The 24,113-nt window shown below is 42.9% G+C and overlaps 1 protein-coding gene across 3 annotated transcripts in view; it reads left to right on the forward strand.

The window, feature by feature from the left end:
* HDAC6 (histone deacetylase 6) overlaps positions 1–24,113 on the forward strand; it is a 159,567-nt gene that overhangs the window by 83,945 nt on the left and 51,509 nt on the right. For all 3 annotated transcript variants that reach the window (XM_073600035.1, XM_073600036.1, XM_073600034.1), the window contains exons 15-22: positions 2,001–2,107; positions 4,986–5,053; positions 6,800–6,986; positions 8,900–9,028; positions 10,770–10,938; positions 21,492–21,634; positions 21,714–21,782; positions 21,873–22,065. In XM_073600035.1, coding sequence (XP_073456136.1) covers positions 2,001–2,107; positions 4,986–5,053; positions 6,800–6,986; positions 8,900–9,028; positions 10,770–10,938; positions 21,492–21,634; positions 21,714–21,782; positions 21,873–22,065 — 1,065 coding nt within the window. The remainder of the gene's footprint in view (positions 1–2,000; positions 2,108–4,985; positions 5,054–6,799; positions 6,987–8,899; positions 9,029–10,769; positions 10,939–21,491; positions 21,635–21,713; positions 21,783–21,872; positions 22,066–24,113) is intronic.

Below are 24,113 nucleotides of genomic sequence, written 5' to 3' on the forward strand. Positions count from 1 at the left end.
AACTGCTTGGTTAGCTATAGCTCCAGCAGTTGTGCTGCATGTGACATTAAAGCCTATTTGTTTTGTTAAATAATGAATTATTAAAATAACAAATGTATAAACATGTCATACTTACTTGCTCTGTTTTGCACAGAGTATCTCTGATCCTCTTCTTCTGGGCTCCCCCTCTTCAGCAAGTGCCCGGATATAAAGGCACTTTCTATGGGGCACTCGTGTGGGATTGCTCCCGAGCCACCCTTTCTGCATCTAAAGACACAGACAGTTCAGCTCAGCCCTGTCCCCTGCTCCCTCATCACAGCATTTGATTGACAGTAGAAGGAGCCCATTGCTCCGGCTGTCAATCTGCCCAGTAAGAAAGGAGACTGCAGAGAGAGAGCTGCTACTCTCATCGCTGGATGGAGATCAGGCTCAGGTAAGTATAAGAGGGAGGCTGGGGGGGATCCTGCAGCACAGAAGATTTTTTTTACCTTAATGCATAGAATGCATTAAGGTAAAAAAAAAACTTTCAAGTGATTGTAAAGTCTTGTTTTTTGTTTTTTAAAAAAAAAATAACAAACATGTTCTACTTACCTGCTCTGTGTAGTGGTTTTGCACAGAGCAGCCCAGATCTTCCTCTTTTCTGGTCCCTCTTCTGTGCTCCTGGCCCCTCCCTCCTGGTGAGTGCCCCCACAGCAAGCAGCTTGCTATGGGGGCACCTGAGCCGAGTCCTGGCTCCCTGTGTCCATTCAGACACGGAGCCGCGACCCAGCTCCCTCTCTCTCCTGATTGGCTGAATTATTTTAATTGAAAGCACCGGGAGCCATTCGCGCTGCGCTGCTGTCTCAGCCAATGGGGAGGGGAGTCCTGGGCAGCCTAGACACTCCTGCAACATCGCTGGATAAAGACGGGCCCAGGTAAGTATTGATTAGTTGCTAGAGGTTACAGCAAATGATTTCTGCTTGTTAATTGGTTGCTAGAGATTACTGTACAGTAATACTGCTCACTGATTGGTTGCTAGAGGTTACAGCACATCATCTCCTTACTGCAGGGGAGCATGATATACATATGAATGCCGCCTTTATTTACATATCAATGCCGCTGACCGCAGCTATTTACTTAGTAATGCCGCCGCTATTTACATATGAATGCCGGTTATTTACATGTAAACACAGGGTCTGCAGGTGAGTCATCTGTACACAACAATAGGGCAGAGCTGGGCGGCATTAATAACAGAACTTCACACTGAGATATCAGGACACAGCACAGGACTAAAACTTCAAGGGACAAGGGAATTTAAACTGGGATAGTTGGCAAGTATGAGGCAGCTGCTTTGGGCCCCACAACGACAGGGCCCAGGGCCGCTGCCCCTTTTGCCCTGCCTTAAAGATGGCCCTGCATTTAGTTCCCAGTTCTGTGCACAGCTCGTCACCTTTGCTTGGGAGTTTCCCTTGTGAGTGAATGCTAAGATGCTTCTAGACTAGAATTGCCATGCTCCTTTGCACTATCCTAGTTGTTATTGCCAGGAAGCTGGATGTGTCGGCCTGCTGTGCATTGGCTGGTCATCTTGTAGTCCACATTGGGAGTATACAGCCTATGTTGTGAGCCCCGTTCCTGCATGCTGACTTGACAGGCATCATTGTCACCCTATGACAGGATAACACTTGGTAACCTTTTTGCAGGTGAGATCAACTGGCGTAACTAAAGGGAAACCCCCACAGAAAAAAATGTTGCAAATAATGTATTCGATGGAAGCTCAAATAAATTCATTTTTGCAGTTTGGTTTTATGTACACTTTAAATTACCATCAAGTCTTTCCACCAAAGTGATGTCACCTTTCTCACAAATGTTGCTGCAGTGTACAAAACTGTTGGTTTGAATCGTTAGGGAAACTGGACCTCTTGTGGTATTGTCTGAAAGAGATTTGAGATAACCAGATGCTTGAGTCCTTAGGTATGCAAGGTGACTTGTGTTATATTAGTGATGATCTGACTAATGGATAACTTTGATTTTCATTCTTGTAGGGAGGGTATAATTTGCGCTCAGCTTCCGAAGCGGTCTGTGCTTCCCTGAAGATTCTCCTCGGAGATCCTTGTCCAAGTTTGCCTCAGCCCTTTGCCCCCTGTGAGAGGTACGATTTTTTTTTTTTTTTTGTAAGCTTCTCTTAAATCTTATGTTTTTGTTAACATACGTCTTGATATTTATTAGAACAGTTATTAGCAGTATGGTTTGTGGATTTCAGATATTCACCTATTATAAACTTTGATGATCCTCATCATTTTTGTTCTTGAGATATTCTGGATTCAGGACCTGGCAGAGACCTTCAGAACATCTGCACATGTTTCCATCTGCAAGTGCATAAAGACAGCGCAGTGAAGTAGGTCCATGTGTGAGCAAATGCTTGGCACATGCGTTGGTGGAGTGTTCTGCCAGGTCTCAAAGCCTTTTGGCATTTCTGCGCATGTGTCGAACTATCAAAAATGGCAGCACTGGTGGAGGGGATGGAGCCACGTTCAAAGGAACTGAAGTTCCTCTTTAACTGTGTAATAATAATATTCATATTTTTTTTTCTAGCGTTGGAAAGAATATGAAAGCATTGGAACCAATGGCAGTCTGTTTTTTGCTGCCCATATACATGTAGGAAAGATTTACCCTCTCTAATTATCCTGTTAACCATTTCCACCAGGAAGGAAAGAGAGGCATTGCAAAATTGTTTGGCTGTCATTTGAATACAAATAAAGGGGATTGCATTTAGTGGGGACAACAGCTGATTATAGGATTTTCTCCTATTTTCAGAAAATGTCCACTTCCAGATGTGTCTCTGGGAACAGGAGTTGCAGGGAAATCTCACTATAGTCATTTATAAAAACTGAGAGGGGTTCTAACCCTTCCGGCTTTAACCAAAACTATTAAAAATAATGTTGAGGCTGAGGTGCACATTAACAGTATCCCCAAATGAAACAGTAACTTATACGGTGCTACACTATATTACCAAAAGTATTGGGACATCTGCCTTTACACGCACATGAACTTTAATGACATCCCAGTCTTAGTCTGTAGGGTTCAATATTGAGTTGTCCCTCCCTTTGTAGCTATAACAGCTTCAACTCTTCTGGGAAGGCTGTCCACAAGGTTTAGAATTGTGTGTATATGGGAATGTTTGACTATTCTTCCAGAAGCGCATTTGTGAGGTCAGACACTGATGTGGATGAGAAGGCCTGGCTCACAGTCTCGGCTATAATTCATCCCAAAGGTATTCTATCAGGTTGAGGTCAGGATTCTGTGCAGACCAGTCAAGTTCCTCCAACCCAAACTCGCTCATCCATGTCTTTATGGACCTTGCTTTGTGCACTGATCCAAATCATTTGGTGGAGGTGGGATTATGGTGTGGGGTTGTTTTTCAGGGGTTGGACTTGGCCCCTTAGTTCCTGTGAAGGGAACTCATAAGGCATCAGCATACCAAGACATTTTGGACAATTTCATGCTCCCAACTTTGTGGGAACAGTTTGGGGATGGCCCCTTCCTGTTCCAACATGACTGCGCACCAGTGCACAAAGCAAGGTCCATAAAAACATGGAAAAATGAGTTTGGGGTGGAGGAACTTGATTGGCCTGCACAGAGTCCTGACCTCAACCAGATAGAACACCTTCGGGATGAATTAGAGTGGAGACTGCGAACCAGGCCTTCTCATCCACATCAGTGCCTGACCTTACAAATGCGCTTCTGGAAGAATGGTCAAAAATTCCCATAGACACACTCCTAAACCTTGTGGACAGCCTTCCCAGAAGAGTTGAAGCTGTTATAGCTGCAAAGGGGGGGCCAACTCAATATTGAACCTTACGGACTAAGACTGGGATGCCATTAACCACCTCAATACAGGGCACGTACACCCCCTTCCTGCCCAAGCCATTTTTCAGTTTTCAGCGCTGTCGCACTTTGAATGACAATTGCGCGGTCGTGTTACACTGCACCTTAATTAAATTTTTATCATTTTTTTCCCACAAATAGAGCTTTCTTTTGGTGGTATTTGATCACCTCTGCGGTTTTTATTTCTTGCGCTATAAACAAAAGAAGAGGGACAATTTTGAAAAAACACAATATTTTTTACTTTTTGCTATAATAAATATCCAATTTTTTTTTTTTTTTTAACAAATTTTTTCCTCAGTTTAGGCCGATACGTATTCTTCTACATATTTTTGGTAAAAAAAAATTGCGATAAGCGTATATTGATTGGTTTGCGCAAAAGTTATAGCGTCTACAAAATACGGGATAGATTTATAGCATTTTTATTATTTATTTATTTTTTACTAGTAATGGCGGCGATCTGCAATTTTTATTGTGACTGCGATATTGCGGCGGACACATCGGACACTTTTGACACATTTTTGGGACCATTCACATTTATACAGCGATCAATGCTATAAAATTGCATTGATTACTGTGTAAATGTGACTGGCAGGGAAGGGGTTAACACTAGGGGGCGCTCGAGGGGTTAATGTATTACCTAAGGAGGTGATTCTAACTGTGGGGGGAGGGGACTGACTGGGGGAGGTGTCCGATCGCTGTCCCTATGTACAAGGGACACGCCATCGGTCTCCTCTCCTCTCTGACAGGACGTGGATTTGTGTTTACATGCACAGATCCACGCTCCTGCTCTGTTACCCGGCAATCGCGGGTGCCCGGCGGACATCGCGGCCGCCGGGCACGCGCACCGGGTCCCGAGTGACACGGCGGCGCGCGCGCGCCCCCTAGTGGCTCGGGAAGGCGAGGACGTCATATGACGTCCTCCCAGAATAACAGAAGCCTCGTCCAGCCGTCATATGACGGTGGGCGGTGGCTTAGTGGTTAAAGTTCATGTGCGTGTAAAGGCAGGCGTCCTAATACTTTTGGTAATATAGTGTATATAAATAAAACAATTATAAGCCATACTGTGTTGGCAACTAATGTTTAGCTTTGTAGGTTTGTGGTGTTTGTATGTTACTAATCATTCACATATTTGACTTCTGCAGTGGCCTGGAATCGATCTCTGATACCTTCTGTGTTCTCAGGAAGTTTTGGCGGAGCCTGCAGGAACAAGGTAGGTGTCTGTTCAGATAAGCTTAAAGAAAAAAAAATCCCCAGTTGCAGTTAGCACTTAATCACCTTTCCTTGGAATCATAGAGATTATAACATACACGCCAGAAGCTTTCATTCCTGAAGTTTTGTGTCTGTGTCTGTGACCACCCCTTCCACTTCAATATGCTGACAGTATAGCTTACCAATAGCAAGGTATTTAGAGCCAAATTATTTTAGGCAGATTTTCCATTACAATAAAACCACTTCGAGAAGTAGTCCTTTCTCACTCTATAAAATGTGTTTTTGTTTGTGTCCCCTTTGGAGAGAGAATTCTTATTACTTCCTGTCCTCACAGGACGTAGGGGAAAATATCCCCAATCATAGGCGTGCGCACAGGGTGTGCCGGGTGTGCCCAGGCACACCCTAATCACCCCATGCGCATTAGTAATATCGCTCTGTGTATTAGCAGGAACATAAGAGAAGTGTCTATGCTCTTCTCTTTCACTGTACCGGCAGAGAGATCAATTTGCTGGGGTCATATATATGTAGATACACACACATGCATGTGTGTTTGAGCTTTAGGGTGCACACCCTAATGCAATAGGCTGCGCACACCTATGTCCCCAATGCAACACACATGCAGCAATTAAATCTGACCGAGGCTGCACACCCTTTCTGGGTTTTGAGTTGGATTTGAAACCTCCCATTGCATTATGAGAGTTGAACTTTTCCTTTCTGATTCAGCCTACACCGTGCCTTGTGAACAGTCAACCTTCGTAAGCCTGGGCAATTCAAACTGAAAATATGATGAAAAGTGCATAAGCAAAAGTTACCTACAATAAAAATGTATGTCAAAATAATCAGTAGATATCAGAGATATAGGCAACGCAACTTTTATGCCTCTCTCTTGGGGAAAGTAGTTATACATTGTAACAGAAAGTATCTCTGCGTCAGTTGGTTGTTTTAACACCTAGTTTTTCATATCATTTCTGTTTGTGTTTTTTTTTCATCATTAGCTCAGTTTTAATAGCTCACGTTTGATTCAGACGTACTAATCCAAAGCAGGCTATAGATATATCAATTTTCTTTCCTTCCACCACAGCTTGATCGGGGAATACCTCCTGTAGTGCTATTGTGTTCTTCCGGTGGGGGCAGCCATCACTGCCAGAAGAACACAGTGATTATTGCTAGTGTCTATAGCTCATGTCGATCGCTAGATTGACTTGGGTAGAATCAGCCTGGCCATAAATGGTTCGAATCTCAGCCAGTCCCTGCTGAACCGTCCAAGGTTTGAACCATCTGTGGCCAGTTTCAGGCTGCTGAACTGTTTCCGGCATGGCAATACTGGAGCATTGTATTGTACCTGCACATACCTTTGGTCCCTGCTGCTGAACTTGTTCCAGCATTGCAACCCTGGAAATTCCAAAATCTGGGGCTGCACACTATAAGGAAGAGTGATTCTGCAAAGTGCAACACTTTCTTGTAGTGTCACTCACTGGCTTGCCCCGTTTACATTGTTCTCATTAGCCAGTAATGCCACTTATCCTAATGAAGGCTCATTATGAACTTAGGGAAGGGTGTGGAAACAGCAACTGACAATACAAAGAAGTGTAAAAGGTTTGCAGATTACAGCATTGTGGAAGTCAGGATTACTGATCTACAGAATAAAGCAGCTAACTGTATGTGTAAGCTTGATGGCTTTATTGGAGACCTGGAACATGATACTGACAGTAATACTTAGTTATTTGTTTTTTTTATAATTCCTTAGATTTCACCTTAACTCAGGAAGTTAAAGCACAAGAAATCAGTCAGACTGCATTAGAAGATACGTCAGAAGATACTCTGACAGTAGTACTGGATGCATCGATGAAGGAAGTGATGAGGAAGTTGCCACAGCAGCGCACTGGCCTGGTGTATGATGAGCGCATGATGGAACATTACAACATGTGGGACAGGTGAGGAGAAAGACAAAATCAAGATAATGGGAGTGCCTTCCTTAATCATTAAAGGCTAAGTTCAACTTAAAAAAAATAAAAAATTAATACTAAATGCACTTGATTTTGCAGGTAAAAAATGTGTATTTATTATTATTATTTATTGTTATTTTTTTATAGGAGCCTACAGAGCATTGCACCCAGCGATCAGCAGATCAGGGGAGCAATGTCAGGCTTCTGCACAGTCTTTCTCCAGCTTTGTGCCCGTATCTCCAAACGGGCTTTCTGTTACAAAACTAGAGGAAGAATAAATGAACCATGCTGATCAGTACTCTCACAGTTCATTGAAACTACAAGTCTGTCTCTGTGAATAAATGACGCAGCTGTGTGGGTGGAGCCAAGCACAGCTACGCTGTTTTTAAAAAGTGACAGGTTCAGGGAGATGATCCTGCCCACTGTCACAGGGGGGGTGAGGAGGGGAAGCTTAACCAGTAACGTGTTACATGTTAAACCCCAAGTACGGGTGTAACATGTCACTAAAGGTGAACTTATTCTTTAGCCCGGGTTCACATTGGTGCGATGCGGGAACCAGCGCGATTCCATTGGCGGTTTACACATCGCATCTCCCCTGCAGGCAGTTCACACTGCCCTCTGCGAACTGCTGCATGTGTCAATACAAAGTTAATGACACCCCCAGATCGGTTCGCATATCACAATGCGAACTGCGAATTCAAACAGAAATCGGATCCGATGCCAGTGCAGGGGAAAATAAGATTCCTGCACCTTTTTCATTCGAATCCAATGTGAGTTCAACCATACAACTGTATGGCAGAATTCGCATTGCACAAAAAAAACCTCCCTGGCACCCACATCTTCTTCCCAGCTTCTTCCAGGTGTGGAATCTCTTGCCGTCTTGATTAGCTGGTGCAGGAAGATGTAATGCCTGCTTATGCACAAAGGTGTTTATTCATTCAGGAACCAAGGTATGCTGAGAATGTACACTAAGCGGATCATGCTGAGATCAGTGTACCTTCTAAAGAGGACTTTGAACTGACAGGTAAGTTTGATTTATAGCAGAAGAGACATAACATGTCACTTCTGCCATAAAGAGCCTGTCTGCTCATATTTTCTTTTACTTATTCAGATTAGTTCCAAGTTATGGAAGAGCACAGTCTGCAAAGCAAATCATCTTTTAGTTGAGCTGATTTTAGAAAACTGAAGGTTTATTGATAGCCCAAATATTATAGAGCCTGGTTTACTTTAAAGTGGTTGTAAATCCTGTATAACCACTTCTACCTACAGGTAAGCCTATATTAAGGTTTACCTGTAGGTACTATGAATTTCTCCTAAACTTGCACAATTTAGGAGATATTCACTGTATCTGCATGTGCCGACATCATCGGCACATGTGCACTGAAGAAACGGCTCACTCGTGCCATTCCTTTAGCTGCTGCGCCATTACCAGCAGCTCCCACGTGCATGCGTGGGAGTGACGTCGTCATGGCCCTGGCCAATCACAGCGCCGGAGCCCGCAAACCCGGAAATTACTCCGGAAAGACATGTAGCCGGTCACAGCAGTGTTCCGAGACCGCTGCAATAGCATCGTTCTAAGGTAAGTATTTCATAATGAGCTAGTATGCGATGCATACTTGCTCATGATGCCTTTTATCTTGAAGGTTTTTTGTTTTTTTTCATCTGGTCTTACGACCACTTTAAAGACCATCTCAGGCTGAACACCTAAACTCACAGATGAATCACAAATACCTGACAAATGATTGGTAAAGCAATGAATATATTATCCCGTAACCCAGCTGTGCTGGTTAGTGTACCAGGGTGGCAAGTACAGTTACGCTACAAGACTGCATAGTTATTGTGTAGCAGATATTGTCAGTATTTTTCTCTGTGCTGTTCTCTGATCTTTTTTTCTTTCTCAGTGGCCACCCTGAGACTCCACAAAGAATTGCCCGAATATACCTGCGTCACAAGGAGATGGGGCTGTTAGATCGCTGCATTCGTCTCTGCCAACGCGTAGCAACAAAAGATCAGCTACAAATGTGCCACAGGTGTGTAAATACAACAGAAGCAAATCATTGTATGGCTTAGGTCGTCTTTTGCCAAGTTAGACAAATATGAAGTTTAAAGGATAAGTTCACCTTTCATAAAATGTTACATGTTACACCCATTTTCTCCCTGTGTCTGCTGCCCATGTCACTCATTCATAGTCCTCTGTGAATGGAAAATGAGAAGGTCTGGCAGTCTTTGCGGCTGTCAGCTTGTAGTTTTCAATTAACTACCAGGGAGCTGTGGGTGCTGTGGTGGTTCATTGAGTCTTCCTGTCAGAATGTATTGGCTCCCTTGTATGAGATATGAACAAGCTGATACACTGCTAGATCTGCAGGAGACCTGCATGGCATCAGCGATCTGCTGATCACTGCTGCAATGCTTTACAGGCCCCCAAAACATAAAATTATAAATGCACATTTTTTTACATGCAGAAAAATGTGCATTTATTATTTTTTGTCAAAAGGTTAACTTATCCTTTTAAGATATTGGAAGGACCAAATACAGTACCATCATGAGAGGGAATAACAGAGACATGTTTATGATGGTATTTGTTAATGTGTATTTGAATGCAAGAACACAAATGGAATATATTGCAGCTTACCAGTCTATAGCTGTGGTGGTTACAATAGTTTTCTTTATTTCTGGCTTTTTTCCCTTTGTTTTCACCTGGAGATCCTACCAGTAACACACTTCCTGTCTGAGGGTGACAACACTCACTCGCTGTATTATATTTATGTAAGAGTTGCGTTGTTACTTGAGGACAGAAAGTGTGTTAGAGCCACAGGACGCCCCTCTTTCTGATCTCCATAATATAGGGGGAAGTGTTTCATAGTCCACAGGGTGAACTGCGCAGGGCTAATAAAAGCAAATGTTTTTACTAATGCAATATTTCTGTAGTGCTATTCTTCAGACATTCAAGCATGCATATGTATTGGAGTGTGAGAGGGTTTAGCCCCTATTCACACTTTAGCATTTTTCGCCTCATTTGCCTGTGCCTCACTACACCTGATTATGCTCAACATGCAGAATCTCATTGAAAGAAAATAACTGCCATACACCAATGATGCAACATTAGTTCAGGTTTATTCCCATGGGCAATCTGACCCTGCCTATAGGACCTCCGCTCTTAGTGCATTTCACCCAATAGGACTTACGCTTACAAGGACCACAGCCATCACAATTGTAAACACTAGTAGTGCATACAAACATTCAGCTTATCCACAATTCGGCAGTGCTTGTAAAGTGCCACTGAACACCAATGATTTGGGGATTTTTTTTTTTTAAAGGTGTAGGGTTTAAAAGTGCCAGGGACCACCAATGATAGTAATATTGTTTTTTAGGGGCTTAAAGAGGGGTATAAAATGCCACTGATTGTGTAATCATATTAAATAATTGTACGATCATACCGGAAAGGTAAAATTAGTATTAAACAGGCTTTATATTGTGCCAACAGTTTACGCAGCTCTTTACAATGTAGAGGGGGGATAGTACAATTACAATACAGTTCAATACATAAGTAATAGGAGGGCCCTGCTCATAAAGCTTACAATCTAAAGGGAAATGTAAGAAAATCCACATTTGTGGTTTTTATTCCATTTATATAGTAAAAAAAAAAATTTGGTTTGGGCGAATTCTTTATACCACCAAAAGAAATCTGCCTTAAGATAACCTGAAACTTGTGAGTTACAGACTAGGTTTGCACACTGACCGTCTTTACATAAATTTGATTGATCTTCACAGTCTTCCCTACATTGAAAAGATAGAAAAGTGTTCCCGTATGAAACCCAGGGACCTGCATAGAATGGGGGATGAGTATAACTCCATTTTCATCAACAACAAGTCTTACAGCAGTGCCTGTCTGGCTGCCGGCTCAACATTCAGTGTGGTGGAAGCTGTTCTTAAAGGGAAGGTAAGATGCAAACACTTGTGTATGAAGAGCTTTTAGTAAGTCAACTGGGGAAGATGATCCCAAAGTCATATTTGATGTTACATTCACATTTTTGATTTGCACCCCTAATGACCATTTTTCTTATAGAGTTTTGTAGATTCTTCTAGTAGTGGCTATCTGGATTGTAATTAGCACCTCTTTTAGGCAACTATGAAAGTGTGGATTGCATTCAGCCTAGCACATACAAGTATCCGTAATATGCAGTCACTATGCCGTACAACTAATCAGACAGCACAGTAATAAGCAAATATAGGTGCCCTAGGTTCACATATTTTTACATAAAACAAGGTATATACTGTAATACACATTGATAAAAGAATTAGACTACATTCAAAGACCTTTTTTCTTTTACTTAAAGGAGAAGTATGGCTTTAGTTTTTTTTTTTTATTTATACTTACCTAGGTGGGCAGCATCTGTCTCCCGGCACCTCTGCACTGAGCACCGAGCAATCGAACACCACTGATCGCTCGGTTTTGACAGCTCCCTGAGCAGAGAGCTGCTGACTATCAGTCAGCATCTCTTCGCTCTGCTCACTCACTGGAGCGCTGAGCTGTGGATGGGTGGGGAGCGGCTGGATCAGGTTCTCAGCGGCTCGCTGAGAGGCTGAGCTGGGTGTCAGTCCAGACAACAGGCGCATCCAGACTTTATTGTCGTGATAACGCGGTTCCTGGACTGAAATCTGTGACGTCAGAAGAGAGCGGACTTCAGCCTGCTATCTGCTGAAAACAGGTCACAGGAGTACAAAACGAATTGCACTCCTGTGAACCTTAAGAGAAGTACAGCCAAACAAGCTTTGGGTATACTTCTCCTTTAAATTTTATTGAAGTTTTAACAAAACGAACAGTACACACATAGTGCAAATAAAGAGTACAGTCCAAAGAACAATTACACATAATCTCCATCCTAGATAAAGGACATTAAATACAACACTTTAACAATAGAATATGACCTTGGTTTTTAATTGACCGAAGACTGTGTCATAGAGGATGAAAGGTTAACTGATGGTGCAGGTGCGCATGTTCTTGCGGACAATAACATTAAACCCCCCACTTCCCTACAGGAAAATCGGAACAGCATCATACGCATTAGGAACAATATCATATTCATTAGGCCTCGGCCATACCAACCACACGGTCAGAAGTAGAGAGGAGAGCGCGTTTGAGGCGTGAGAGGATCAGCAAGAGAACAGAGGAGAAAGAAGAAGGGGTGGGGGGTAAAAAAAAAAAGACAGAGAAGGGGGGATCCAAAAGCAAGTGATTTTTGATTACCTGGTTGATCCTGCCAGTTTCCTTCTTCCTGGTAATAAACTGACCACCCTAAACATGTAAGCCGATCCATGCTAGGGTGGTCTGTTTAGGTCCTCTGTCATCCTGCTGTTAGATACAGGCACGATCTTTTGTGGTCAGGTTAGAGCCACGCCTCACCCATCCCTCCTCCACTGATTGACAGCCATACAGTGCGGGGCAGCATGTCACTGGGTATGATTACATTTCATTACCTTGAAAATGCTGATGCTCAGCAGCAAACATCTCTTCCTTCAGTTACATGCTGCCTTGCTCTGTACACATTCATCAACAGGTCTGGCAATCGCACAGGAATGAAGAGCAAGCATGCTTGTGTGACAGAAGCTGGCCAAACCAACATACACACGGGCAGAATGTAGGCTGGTTTTTATTGAACCAGCAAATGTCTCCCGACATTCTGCCCCTGTATACGTGGCTTTACGCAGGCATGGTCTATTGTTGTCACCATTAGGAAACCCAGCCTGAGAAATGCAATGCAGCTATAGCTGGCTTACCTATAGACAGAAACAACAAATTATAAGTGCAGTGTCTACACACATGAATCATCTAATTAGAATACTATATATCACCCTACATCACAGCAGTGTATAGTAGTATATAAAAAAATAAAGTCCATACATAAAAAACTCTAGCGATAACGCTGTGCAAACTGTGGCACTGATGAGATCACGTAGTGATTGTTACATCTGGTGGGCAATCTTCCTGCATACAGATTTCATATAGAAATAGTAAGGTGGATGCGCTTACCAGAAGGGATGGACACTCTCACCGTACGGCGGGGTGTCATAAGGGCTTGTGGATCCAGATGATCCTATGGGTGTTCACTGGAAACTCGCTGAGGCGTGCCAATGGACAGTACCGGAAATTGCATACAAAGCGACTTCAGAGACGAGGTAGACTGTAAGTCATCGGATGGATGGATGGATGGATTCACCTCTCCCAATACGCTGGTGGCCGAAAGGATGTAATTCTCAACACGTCACAATGTCATCCACATAGGGGAAAAAAGGGAATCTCCACATGGTGCATGAACCGATAAAAGCAGGTTTATTTGAAATCATCAGCGGTACAGCAGACGTTTCACAAGCATCAGATAAAAAAGTTGAACAAGTGATCACAAGTTGAATAAAAATAGGATTGGAAATTAGCGTGGTAACAGAGTAACAGCAGTCAGAAACCCGACATGTTTCGGACGATTGTCCATCTACAGGGGCATATAGCTAGATATCTGAAACCACGCTGTACATATAGCCATAATAATACATCTAATAGTAATCAGCTGTGTGACTCTTGTCTCATGGCCGTTACACGGCCAATCAGAGACAGGCAACCGTGTCTACCATAACACAGACCAGCTGTGTAAAGCCCTTCCCAAGCTTCCTCTCAGCCAATCAAAGACCGGCATCAGGTACCTGTCATCCCACATGACACATGACCACCGCGGGTCACGTGACACCTCCGGCCAATCACTGCTTCACGGGCCGGATCATGTGACTTTCCCAGAAAGGATTCTGGTTAATGGAGGCTACAGGGATATAATCATCTAGTGCACTCAATGCTGACGTCATCGCACGGCCACGGCTGCCAAACCTCTCTCTCAGATCAACCAACCGAGGGAGAGTGGATAGGGCAGGAGGAGGACTAATTCCACCTGACTGTCTCCAATCTATGCCATTGCACAAGCCGGATCAGCGCTCCTCTCCTGGTTACTTCCTGTGTCACCAGAAGCACCAATGGATTACTAATAGGCACAGGGGACACCAATAACAATAAAAATAATGCTAAAAATGCTATAAAAATATTGAAAATATTAAAAATTGTAAGGCTGAGCACCGCAACCATTTGAATGGCTCTCTTTTGCAGAAACATGGATTATCTTAATTATGTAAATATGTCAACCTTACAGTACATTCATATATTAAGATAACCCGTTGTTTCCAGATCACCCCTCAACAGGAAACAACAAGTAATCCGTGGACATTACATTATCACTATTTCTAAAATGTCCCAGGTCTATGGTTATAAAATGGAAAAGGATAGGAAAAAAGGAAAAATAAAAAACCTCTGTAAATGCCACCGAAAACCTCTGTAAGGACTTTAAGATTTATTGATAAATGCATTCACATCCCATTCAACGTTTAACCCATAAGGGTAATAGCTCTTTAACTGGAAGATCCAGAAGGTTTCCAGCTTAGACACTCCCCTCATGCGTGGACCACCCCTCCAGTGTGGAATAAACCTGTCTATAATCTGAAATTTAGTACCTCTTGTGTCCCTATCATGGAACTGGAGGAAATGGCGAGGTACGCTGTGGTTGGTACGCCCCAGTTTGATGGCAGTAATGTGTTCATTAACCCTAGTACTGAATGTTCTAATTGTCCATCCTACATATTGTTTATTACATGAACATGTAATAAGATACACTATGTAACGTGTGGCACACGTCACAAAGTGTTTCAGATGGTAGATAGTTGAAGTCACTGTGGATTGGAATGTCTCAGATTTTTTTCTCAAGAGATTGTGCGCGCATACGTTGCACCTCTTGCAGGGATGGTAACCCTTAGTTTCAGGAAAGAACGAAGGTTTAACAGGGGCCTCAATCACATTATGTGCAATACGGTTTCTTAGAGAGGGAGCTCCTCTAAACGTAACACTAGCTCTAGGGGGGAGGACCGGGCCCAAAATGGAATCGTTTGTCAGAACATCACAATGACGGTTCAAGATACGTTTTATACATTTATGCTGGACCGAGAATTGTGTAAATAGCGACCATTTAAACTTGTCATCTGGAAGAGGTTTTGGTTTTTCCATGATGAGTGTCTCTCGATCAATAGACAATATTCTACTAATCTCCTGGTCAATCATAGATGATTGGTAGCCCTTTTCAATAAAGCGTTCTTTTAAGAACTGAGCTTGTTTGGTAAAGTCAAGGGGATTAGTGCAGTTTCTGCGAATACGCAGTAGTTGACTGCGTGGGACCAAATCCAGCCATGGGCCGTAATGGCAGCTATCTGTAGAGATATAGCCGTTTCTGTCCGTAGGTTTGAAAAACGTGCTGGTGAGGATCTGACGGTCCGCTATAGAAATCTCCAAGTCCAGAAAATGAATAGAGGTTTTGCTCAGTTCGTATGTGAGAACTATACCCCTATCATTGTTATTAAGGGTCGTCATGAAATCGTGGAGGGTTTCCTCGTCTCCTTTCCATAGGAGGAGGATGTCGTCTATATACCTGGCCCAAAGACAAACCTCTGGTCGCCGTAACGGGTAGACGACATCCTCCTCCCACAGAGCCATAAATAGGTTGGCGAGGCTGGGGGCAAATTTTGCCCCCATTGCCACGCCCTTCCTCTGCAAGAAAAATTGATTGTCATACCAAAAATAGTTTGATTGTGTGGCAAAACGAAGGAGGTCCATGACAAAAGATTGCTGTCTTGGTGGGATGTTCCCACTTATTGACAGGTAATGCTTTACAGCAGCCCATCCCAGTGAGTGTGGAATGCAGGTGTACAGACTGGTAACGTCTGCCGTAACCAAGATGAGATCATCATGGTAATCGATGGATTTGAGGCGACGAATAGTGTCACTTGTATCTTTGAGATATGACGGGACGTTACGGACTAGAGGCTGGAGGAAGAAGTCTATATAGCGGCCAATCCTAGAGGTTATAGAATCTATGCCACTTATGATGCGTCTCCCTAGGGGCCTGGTTACATTTTTGTGTATTTTCGGGAGGTAGTACATCACTGGTATCCGGGGACCTACTGGAACCAGGAATTTCTTTTCCTTTTTATTTAAAATACCCTGTCGAAACCCTGAATCTACTAAGTCTGTTAAACGTTTTTTGAAAAATCTAGTAGGGTCTTGGGTGAGGGCCGTATATGTTTTGTCATCGCTCAAAATGTGACACATTTCCAAATGGTAATCCTTTTTGTCAAGGATCACCAGACCCCCACCCTTATCCGCAGGACGGATCACTATGTCTTTATGTTCACATAAAGACTTTAAACCAATTTTAATATTGGGATGATCAAAAGGTTGTTTTAATGGTAATCTTTCCAGATCCTTATTTACCAAATCGAAAAAAACTTTGATCGATGGGGCAGTAGCCCCTGGAGGGTTGAAGAGAAAGGGATTTGCTAATCCCGAATGTAGGATCGACAAATTACTTTCTGCCATGTTGCCAACGGCTTCCACTCTGGGGGCAACAGGATTGGCTAGAAAGTAACGCTGAATATTCAATCTCCTTTTAAATTTTTGCATATCCATAAAGGTCCCAAATCGGCTCAATCCTTTAGATGGGGCGAACTTGAGACCTTTATCCAATACGTGGAGTTCTGCATTAGAGAAGGATTTCTGGCTCAAATTAAACATTCCGCTAGATTTCAGTATCGCCTTCTTTTTCCGGGCCCTCCATCCCCCTCGGGAGCCTCGTTTGTGCTTGCTCTTCATTTTGGGCCTGGAGAGCCCCTGGGAAAATCCTCGGGGTGTGGAGGGTTAGGATACGAGTTGTTATAAGTATATGGTGATCTATCATATTGTGTATATTCATTTTCCCTATGGCTACATTGTGTATTGTAGTGATTAACATAGGGTTCCTCTCGAAGAGGTGAAAACCTGTTGTATGTCCTAACAGGAGTACGATAAGGATATTGCTGTTCTGAATAATTTCTGGCATAGTAATCATGACGGGGTGATCTATCTCGTGTAGATAGACCTGAATGTTTAGAGTTCTCATTCCTACCACGAGAAGACCCCCTACCTCTCCGTGCACCACCTCTTCCTCTATGAGGATATTGGTTATTATTTTTAGGGTGGTGAATCGGAATCTGGTCTTGTACGTTAGGTCTGTTAAGATTCCTCGGAGTCTTAGGATAGTCTTTGTTCCTTACAGCGGTACGTGTGGTGTACAGTGGAGGGGCTGTGAGAGCCTCTCCTGTAATGGGGTCCGGGGGGGGGGGGGGAGTATCCATTCCCATCTGACCTGGGACCTCCGCAGATGGGTTACTATCCTTTTTTTGCCAGGTGAACACCAGGTTATTTCTATAATCAGAAATGTCACGGGTATACTTCTTTTGTTTCTTTGTACGTTGCTCCCTTTCCTCCTTTTCCAAATTGATTTTTCAGATTGGCTGAGAGGGAGATGTACTCAGAAGTGGTTTTGTGAGGAAGGAGTTTTTCTTTCAGGTCCTTGATTTCCCTGTCGATATGGGATAATTTGCTCCCCTTTTTATCGACCAGGAACCCAAGGAAGCTAATACCCGCTTCATTAAAATAATGAAACCAAGCTTGCACTTCCGTATCGTCTTGCTGGGGGTGAACATCCCATCTCAGACCTCTAGGGACCATGCGCTCCTTAGAGTATTGCTCCAGAAACGCAATGTCCCATAGAAGGTGGATTTCAGAAATCATGAGATTTTTTAATCGCATGAACAAACCGCCCACTTCAGTGTTAATATTCACAGCTACAAACACTCCCTCCGTGGTGATGGAACGGGTGGTGCGGTATTCAAATATATCCATAGTGATATGGAGAATAGTGGCAGCAACAAAAAATGACATAAAGTGTAAACAAGAAAGAGAGAAAAGTATTGTTGCGCTACTAAACAGATTTTCTCTTAAAAGTGTAAATCAGCAGCCAGCATCACCAGTATGATAACCGTATACAAAATGTGATAAATAAATAAATGCAGCGCTAAGTGTCATTAACCATGCGTTTTTCTGTGGTTAAACAAACGTATAATCAAACATGCGTTTTCAGTGATTATACAAACATATAATCAAACATATCACCTTTCATAGGTAATAAGGATGTTCATCCGAAAAAATGTGATGGTGATTCGAAAAAATATGAGTGAAAATAAACAACAAATTATAAGTGCAGTGTCTACACACATGAATCATCTAATTAGAATAATATATATCACCCTACATCACAGCAGTGTATAGTAGTATATAAAAAAATAAAGTCCATACATAAAAAACTCTAGCGATAACGCTGTGCAAACTGTGGCACTGATGAGATCCCGTAGTGATTGTTACATCTGGTGGGCAATCTTCCTGCATACAGATTTCATATAGAAATAGTAAGGTGGATGCGCTTACCAGAAGGGATGAACACTCTCACCGTACGGCGGGGTGTCATAAGGGCTTGTGGATCCAGATGATCCTATGGGTGTTCACTGGAAACTCGCTGAGGCGTGCCAATGGACAGTACCGGAAATTGCATACAAAGCGACTTCAGAGACGAGGTAGACTGTAAGTCATCGGATGGATGGATGGATGGATTCACCTCTCCCAATACGCTGGTGGCCGAAAGGATGTAATTCTCACAACGTCACAATATCATCCACATAGGGGAAAAAAAGGGAATCTCCACATGGTGCATTAACCAATAAAAGCAGGTTTATTTGAAATGATCAGCAGACGTTTCACAAGCATCAGATAAAAAAGTTGAACAAGTGATCACAAGTTGAATAAAAATAGGATTGGAAATTAGCGTGGTAACAGAGTAACAGCAGTCAGCAACCCGACATGTTTCGGACGATTGTCCATCTACAGGGGCATATAGCTAGATATCTGAAACCACGCTGTACATATAGCCATAATAATACATCTAATAGTAATCAGCTGGGTGACTCTTGTCTCATGGCCGTTACACAGCCAATCAGAGACAGGCAACCGTGTCTACCATAACACAGACCAGCTGTGTAAAGCCCTTCCCAAGCTTCCTCTCAGCCAATCAAAGACCGGCATCAGGTACCTGTCATCCCACATGACCACCGCGGGTGACGTGACACCTCCGGCCAATCACCGCTTCACGGGCCGGATCATGTGACTTTCCCAGAAAGGATTCTGGTTAATGGAGGCTACAGGGATATAATCATCTAGTGCACTCAATGCTGACGTCATCGCACGGCCACGGCTGCGCTCCAAACCTCTCTCTCAGTTCAACCAACTGAGGGAGAGGGGATAGGGCAGGAGGAGGACTAATTCCACCTGACTGTCTCCAATCTATGTCATTGCACAAGCCGGATCAGCGCTCCTCTCCTGGTTACTTCCTGTGTCACCAGAAGCACCAATGGATTAATAATAGGCACAGGGGACACCAATAACAATACAAATAATACTAAAAATGCTATAAAAAATATTGAAAATATTAAAAATTGTAAGGCTGAGCACTGCAACCATTTTAATGGCTCTCTTTTGCAGAAACATGGATTATCTTAATTATGTAAATATGTCAACCTTACAGTACATTCATATATTAAGATAACCCGTTGTTTCCAGATCACGGGTTATCTGGAAACAACGGGTTATCTTAATATATGAATGTACTGTAAGGTTGACATATTTACATAATTAAGATAATCCATGTTTCTGCAAAAGAGAGCCATTCAAATGGTTGCGGTGCTCAGCCTTACAATTTTTAATATTTTCAATATTTTTTATAGCATTTTTAGTATTATTTTTATTGTTATTGGTGTCCCCTGTGCCTATTAGTAATCCATTGGTGCTTCTGGTGACACAGGAAGTAACCAGGAGAGGAGCGCTGATCCGGCTTGTGCAATGACATAGATTGGAGACAGTCAGGTGGAATTAGTCCTCCTCCTGCCCTATCCCCTCTCCCTTGGTTGGTTGAACTGAGAGAGAGGTTTGGAGCGCAGCCGTGGCCGTGCGATGACGTCAGCATTGAGTGCACTAGATGATTATATCCCTGTAGCCTCCATTAACCAGAATCCTTTCTGGGAAAGTCACATGATCCGGCCCGTGAAACGGTGATTGGCCGGAGGTGTCACGTGACCCGCGGTGGTCATGTGGGATGACAGGTACCTGATGCCGGTCTTTGATTGGCTGAGAGGAAGCTTGGGAAGGGCTTTACACAGCTGGTCTGTGTTATGGTAGACACGGTTGCCTGTCTCTGATTGGCCGTGTAACGGCCATGAGACAAGAGTCACACAGCTGATTACTATTAGATGTATTATTATGGCTATATGTACAGCGTGGTTGCAGATATCTAGCTATATGCCCCTGTAGATGGACAATCGTCCGAAACATGTCGGGTTGCTGACTGCTGTTACTCTGTTACCACGCTAATTTCCAATCCTATTTTTATTCAACTTGTGATCACTTGTTCAACTTTTTTATCTGATGCTTGGTAAACGTCTGCTGTACCGCTGATCATTTCAAATAAACCTGCTTTTATCAGTTCGTGCACCATGTGGAGATTCCCTTTTTTTCCCCATGTGGATGACATTGTGACGTGGTGAGAATTACATCCTTTCGGCCACCAGCGTATTGGGAGAGGTGAATCCATCCATCCATCCGATGATTTACAGTCTACCTCGTCTCTGAAGTCGCTTTGTATGCAATTTCCGGTACTGTCCATTGGCACGCCTCACCGAGTTTCCAGTGAACACCCATAGGATCATCTGGATCCACAAGCCCTTATGACACCCCGCCATACGGTGAGAGTGTCCATCCCTTCTGGTAAGCGCATCCACCTTACTATTTCTATATGAAATCTGTATGCAGGAAGATTGCCCACCAGATGTAACAATTACTACGGGATCTCATCAGTACCACAGTTTGCACAGCGTTATCGCTAGAGTTTTTTATGTATGGACTTTATTTTTTTATATACTACTATACACTGCTGTGATGTAGGGTGATATATATTATTCTAATTAGATGATTCATGTGTGTAGACACTGCACTTATAATTTGTTGTTTATTTTCACTCATATTTTTTCGAATCACCATCACATTTTTTCGGATGAACATCCTTATTACCTATGAAAGGTGATATGTTTGATTATATGTTTGTATAATCACTGAAAACGCATGTTTGATTATACGTTTGTTTAACCACAGAAAAACGCATGGTTAATGACACTTAGCGCTGCATTTATTTATTTATCACATTTTGTATACGGTTATCATACTGGTGATGCTGGCTGCTGATTTACACTTTTAAGAGAAAATCTGTTTAGTAGCGCAACAATACTTTTCTCTCTTTCTTGTTTGTACCTATAGACAGGAAATCTTTGCAAAGGAGAACAGAATATCAGCAGCACTAAGATGTAACAAGCATGCAAAAAGTGAAAACAAGTATTTATTTAATTTCAAGGTTTTAATAGACAGTGGTTTAGCAAACAGTCATACAGTTAGGGTTTACATCATTCTAAATTTAATGGCTTCTTTAAATCCAGGTTCAAAATGGAGTCTGTATCGTTCGCCCACCAGGTCACCATGCAGAGCCAGGCGCAGCCTGCGGCTTCTGCTTCTTCAACAATGTTGCCCTTGCTGCACAATATGCCCAGAGCCTGAAGAACCCATCAGAACCGCGATTAAGGTACAGTGGAATACAGTATCCTGCTTGGCAGTTATTTTTGTGTGTCTTTCCCTTTCATTTTGTTTCTTTCCCTTTGTAGGGTAATGATTCTGGACTGGGACATTCACCATGGCAACGGAACACAACACATTTTCCAGGAAGATGATAGGTTAGTATGCCAAAGATCTGATTGTTTTTCTTCATCAAAAATATTTCTATGTGCCCTTTCTTGCATTTTACCTCATTTGTCCATCACTAGTGTACTGTATGTGTCCATCCATCGATATGACGATGGCCAGTTCTTCCCAGCTTCTGAGGATGCTGCACATGACCGGGTTGGTGTCGGCCGTGGAGAGGGGTTCAATGTGAATATCGCCTGGAATGGTGGCAAGATGGGTGATGCAGAGTACTTACTGGCCTTTCATAGGATTGTCATGCCCATTGCTTATGAGGTAAGAGATATAAATGTGAAGAAAAGGGCAGGAAAGTGAAGGACAGTCAAAGACAGTCAAAGCGCAAAATTTTAGAATGGCAAAATTAATGTAGGGAGGTAAGGGGTTTATTGCATGGGATAAGAGAAGAGAGGTCCAAGTGGAGGCAAGGTGTAGATACAGAATAGGAAAGGTGAGAATAAGAAAATGAAAAAAAGGGTTAGATAAAGAACTGGATGGCACACAGTGTGGGGTAAAGGCAGAGAGTGCAGAGTGAGGAGTTAGGACATTTATGAGAGAGTGTAGATTAAGAAAAATGAGGAGTGAGGGTGTCAGAAACCATGAATCAGACCGAGAGAGAAGTACAGTTAAATCACACTTGTTTAATAATAAAAGTAAATGGACCAAACATATTCAAAACATAGCCAAAGTTTGGTAACTGGAACAGATAGTCAGACAAACCAGAAAGTCAGGAAGCCAGGGAACAGCGTAGTTTGAACAGCAAGCAGGATCTGGAGCCAGAAGGAATATCAGCCAAGCAAGTTTTTAACAGGAACTCAGGTCTCTGTGATGTTGACCAGGGCGAAGACAGAGATCATCTGGGCTGGACGGCTTAAGTAGGCAGGACTGACAAGCAGGATATCATCAACAGGTGAGTCACTGTGGAGAGATAGGAGCTGGCAATTAGCCGACAGCTGAGCGGCCAGCTCAGAGAAGGAAGGGCTGAACTCAGCCCTGACAGAGGGATAAGATCAAGCAGGATAGAATGTGGATAGGTAGGGGCATTAGTTCCAAAGGGGGGACTGGGCACCTGCCTAGCAGGAGGGACAGCTGTACTGCCTTATTGCTGGCAGCCTGACTCTGACCCTTTTGCAGCTCCCCATGCAGCACAGGGGAATCGGTTCCAGTGTCTGCACCACTTCCCTCCTATCCTCTCCTGCCAGCTGCTGCTGCCAGGCAGAGGAGGATCAGATTCAGGATGGGGAGGAGGGCAGTAAATATATCATATTTACCAGTCCCTTCCTTTCCTGAATGAACACAGTGAGTGATCGGTAGCGATAGCTCCTGTGTCTATTCATAACTGAAGCATGGTCAACTGTTCAGAAGGACAGAGTATTTGGGACTTTGAATATACCCCAGTGAACACACTTATAAAAATTTTCCTATGTCATACAGTTTGTATAAAAATCATTTTTTATTTCATACAATATAAAAACACATATTATTGTCTGTGAAATACATTACAAGGATAAGCGCATTAAATCTTCTGAGAAGGTCAGCGCGTTTCGCGGATCATCCGCTTAATCAGGACCAACAGAATTGGGTGTATTGAAAACAAGTAAATCACAGACAGTTAAAAACAAATCTACACTAAGGCAAAAAGAAAGAAAAATAAGCAACAGCAAAAAATACAGCCTATTAATGAGTTGTTGGTACAAATCAGGTTATCACATTTATCTGAATATAATCATACACAGTTCAATACATTTCTCATGCAGCAATGAATTAGTATCTAAAATCTTATCAATCCATTAGGGAAAAACATAAGTTACTTACCCAGAATGGATGCAATATAGTGTGCTCAATGCTTTATGGAAGGAGAAATTGAAGGTCTCAGGCCGGCTCATGGGAAGATAACCCTCAAGTACATAAACATAGACCAGAGCAAGCTGCAACAGCCAAAGAAGGAACAATAAAATATCAACTCACAAAGGGTCCATCAATGCACCTGCACAGACTGGCCATATGTGCAGTGTGGTTTATCATCCACATATCGTCCAACGGCTGAGTCACCTGTGAGGAGGTGCCAGTGTTTACCCAAAATTTGCCATATCTGGTCAGATTGGTTGTTAAACTTGATAATCGGGCGTATTTTAGATGATGTGTGGTGTGCCTTGGAACAAGAGTATATCTCTTGGGCCATCTCTTGTTCGCTGATAGGCCATTTTGAGGCATGTATGGCTGTATCCCCTTTTCAGGAATCTCTTTTGTAACTCACCAGCCTGCCTTTCAAAATCTGCATTGTTTGTGTTGTTTGTGCAGTTCCTGCGAACCCTCATGTATTGGCC

This window comes from Aquarana catesbeiana, linkage group LG09 (assembly GCF_042186555.1).
Source record: "Aquarana catesbeiana isolate 2022-GZ linkage group LG09, ASM4218655v1, whole genome shotgun sequence".
Taxonomy (NCBI): domain Eukaryota; kingdom Metazoa; phylum Chordata; class Amphibia; order Anura; family Ranidae; genus Aquarana; species Aquarana catesbeiana.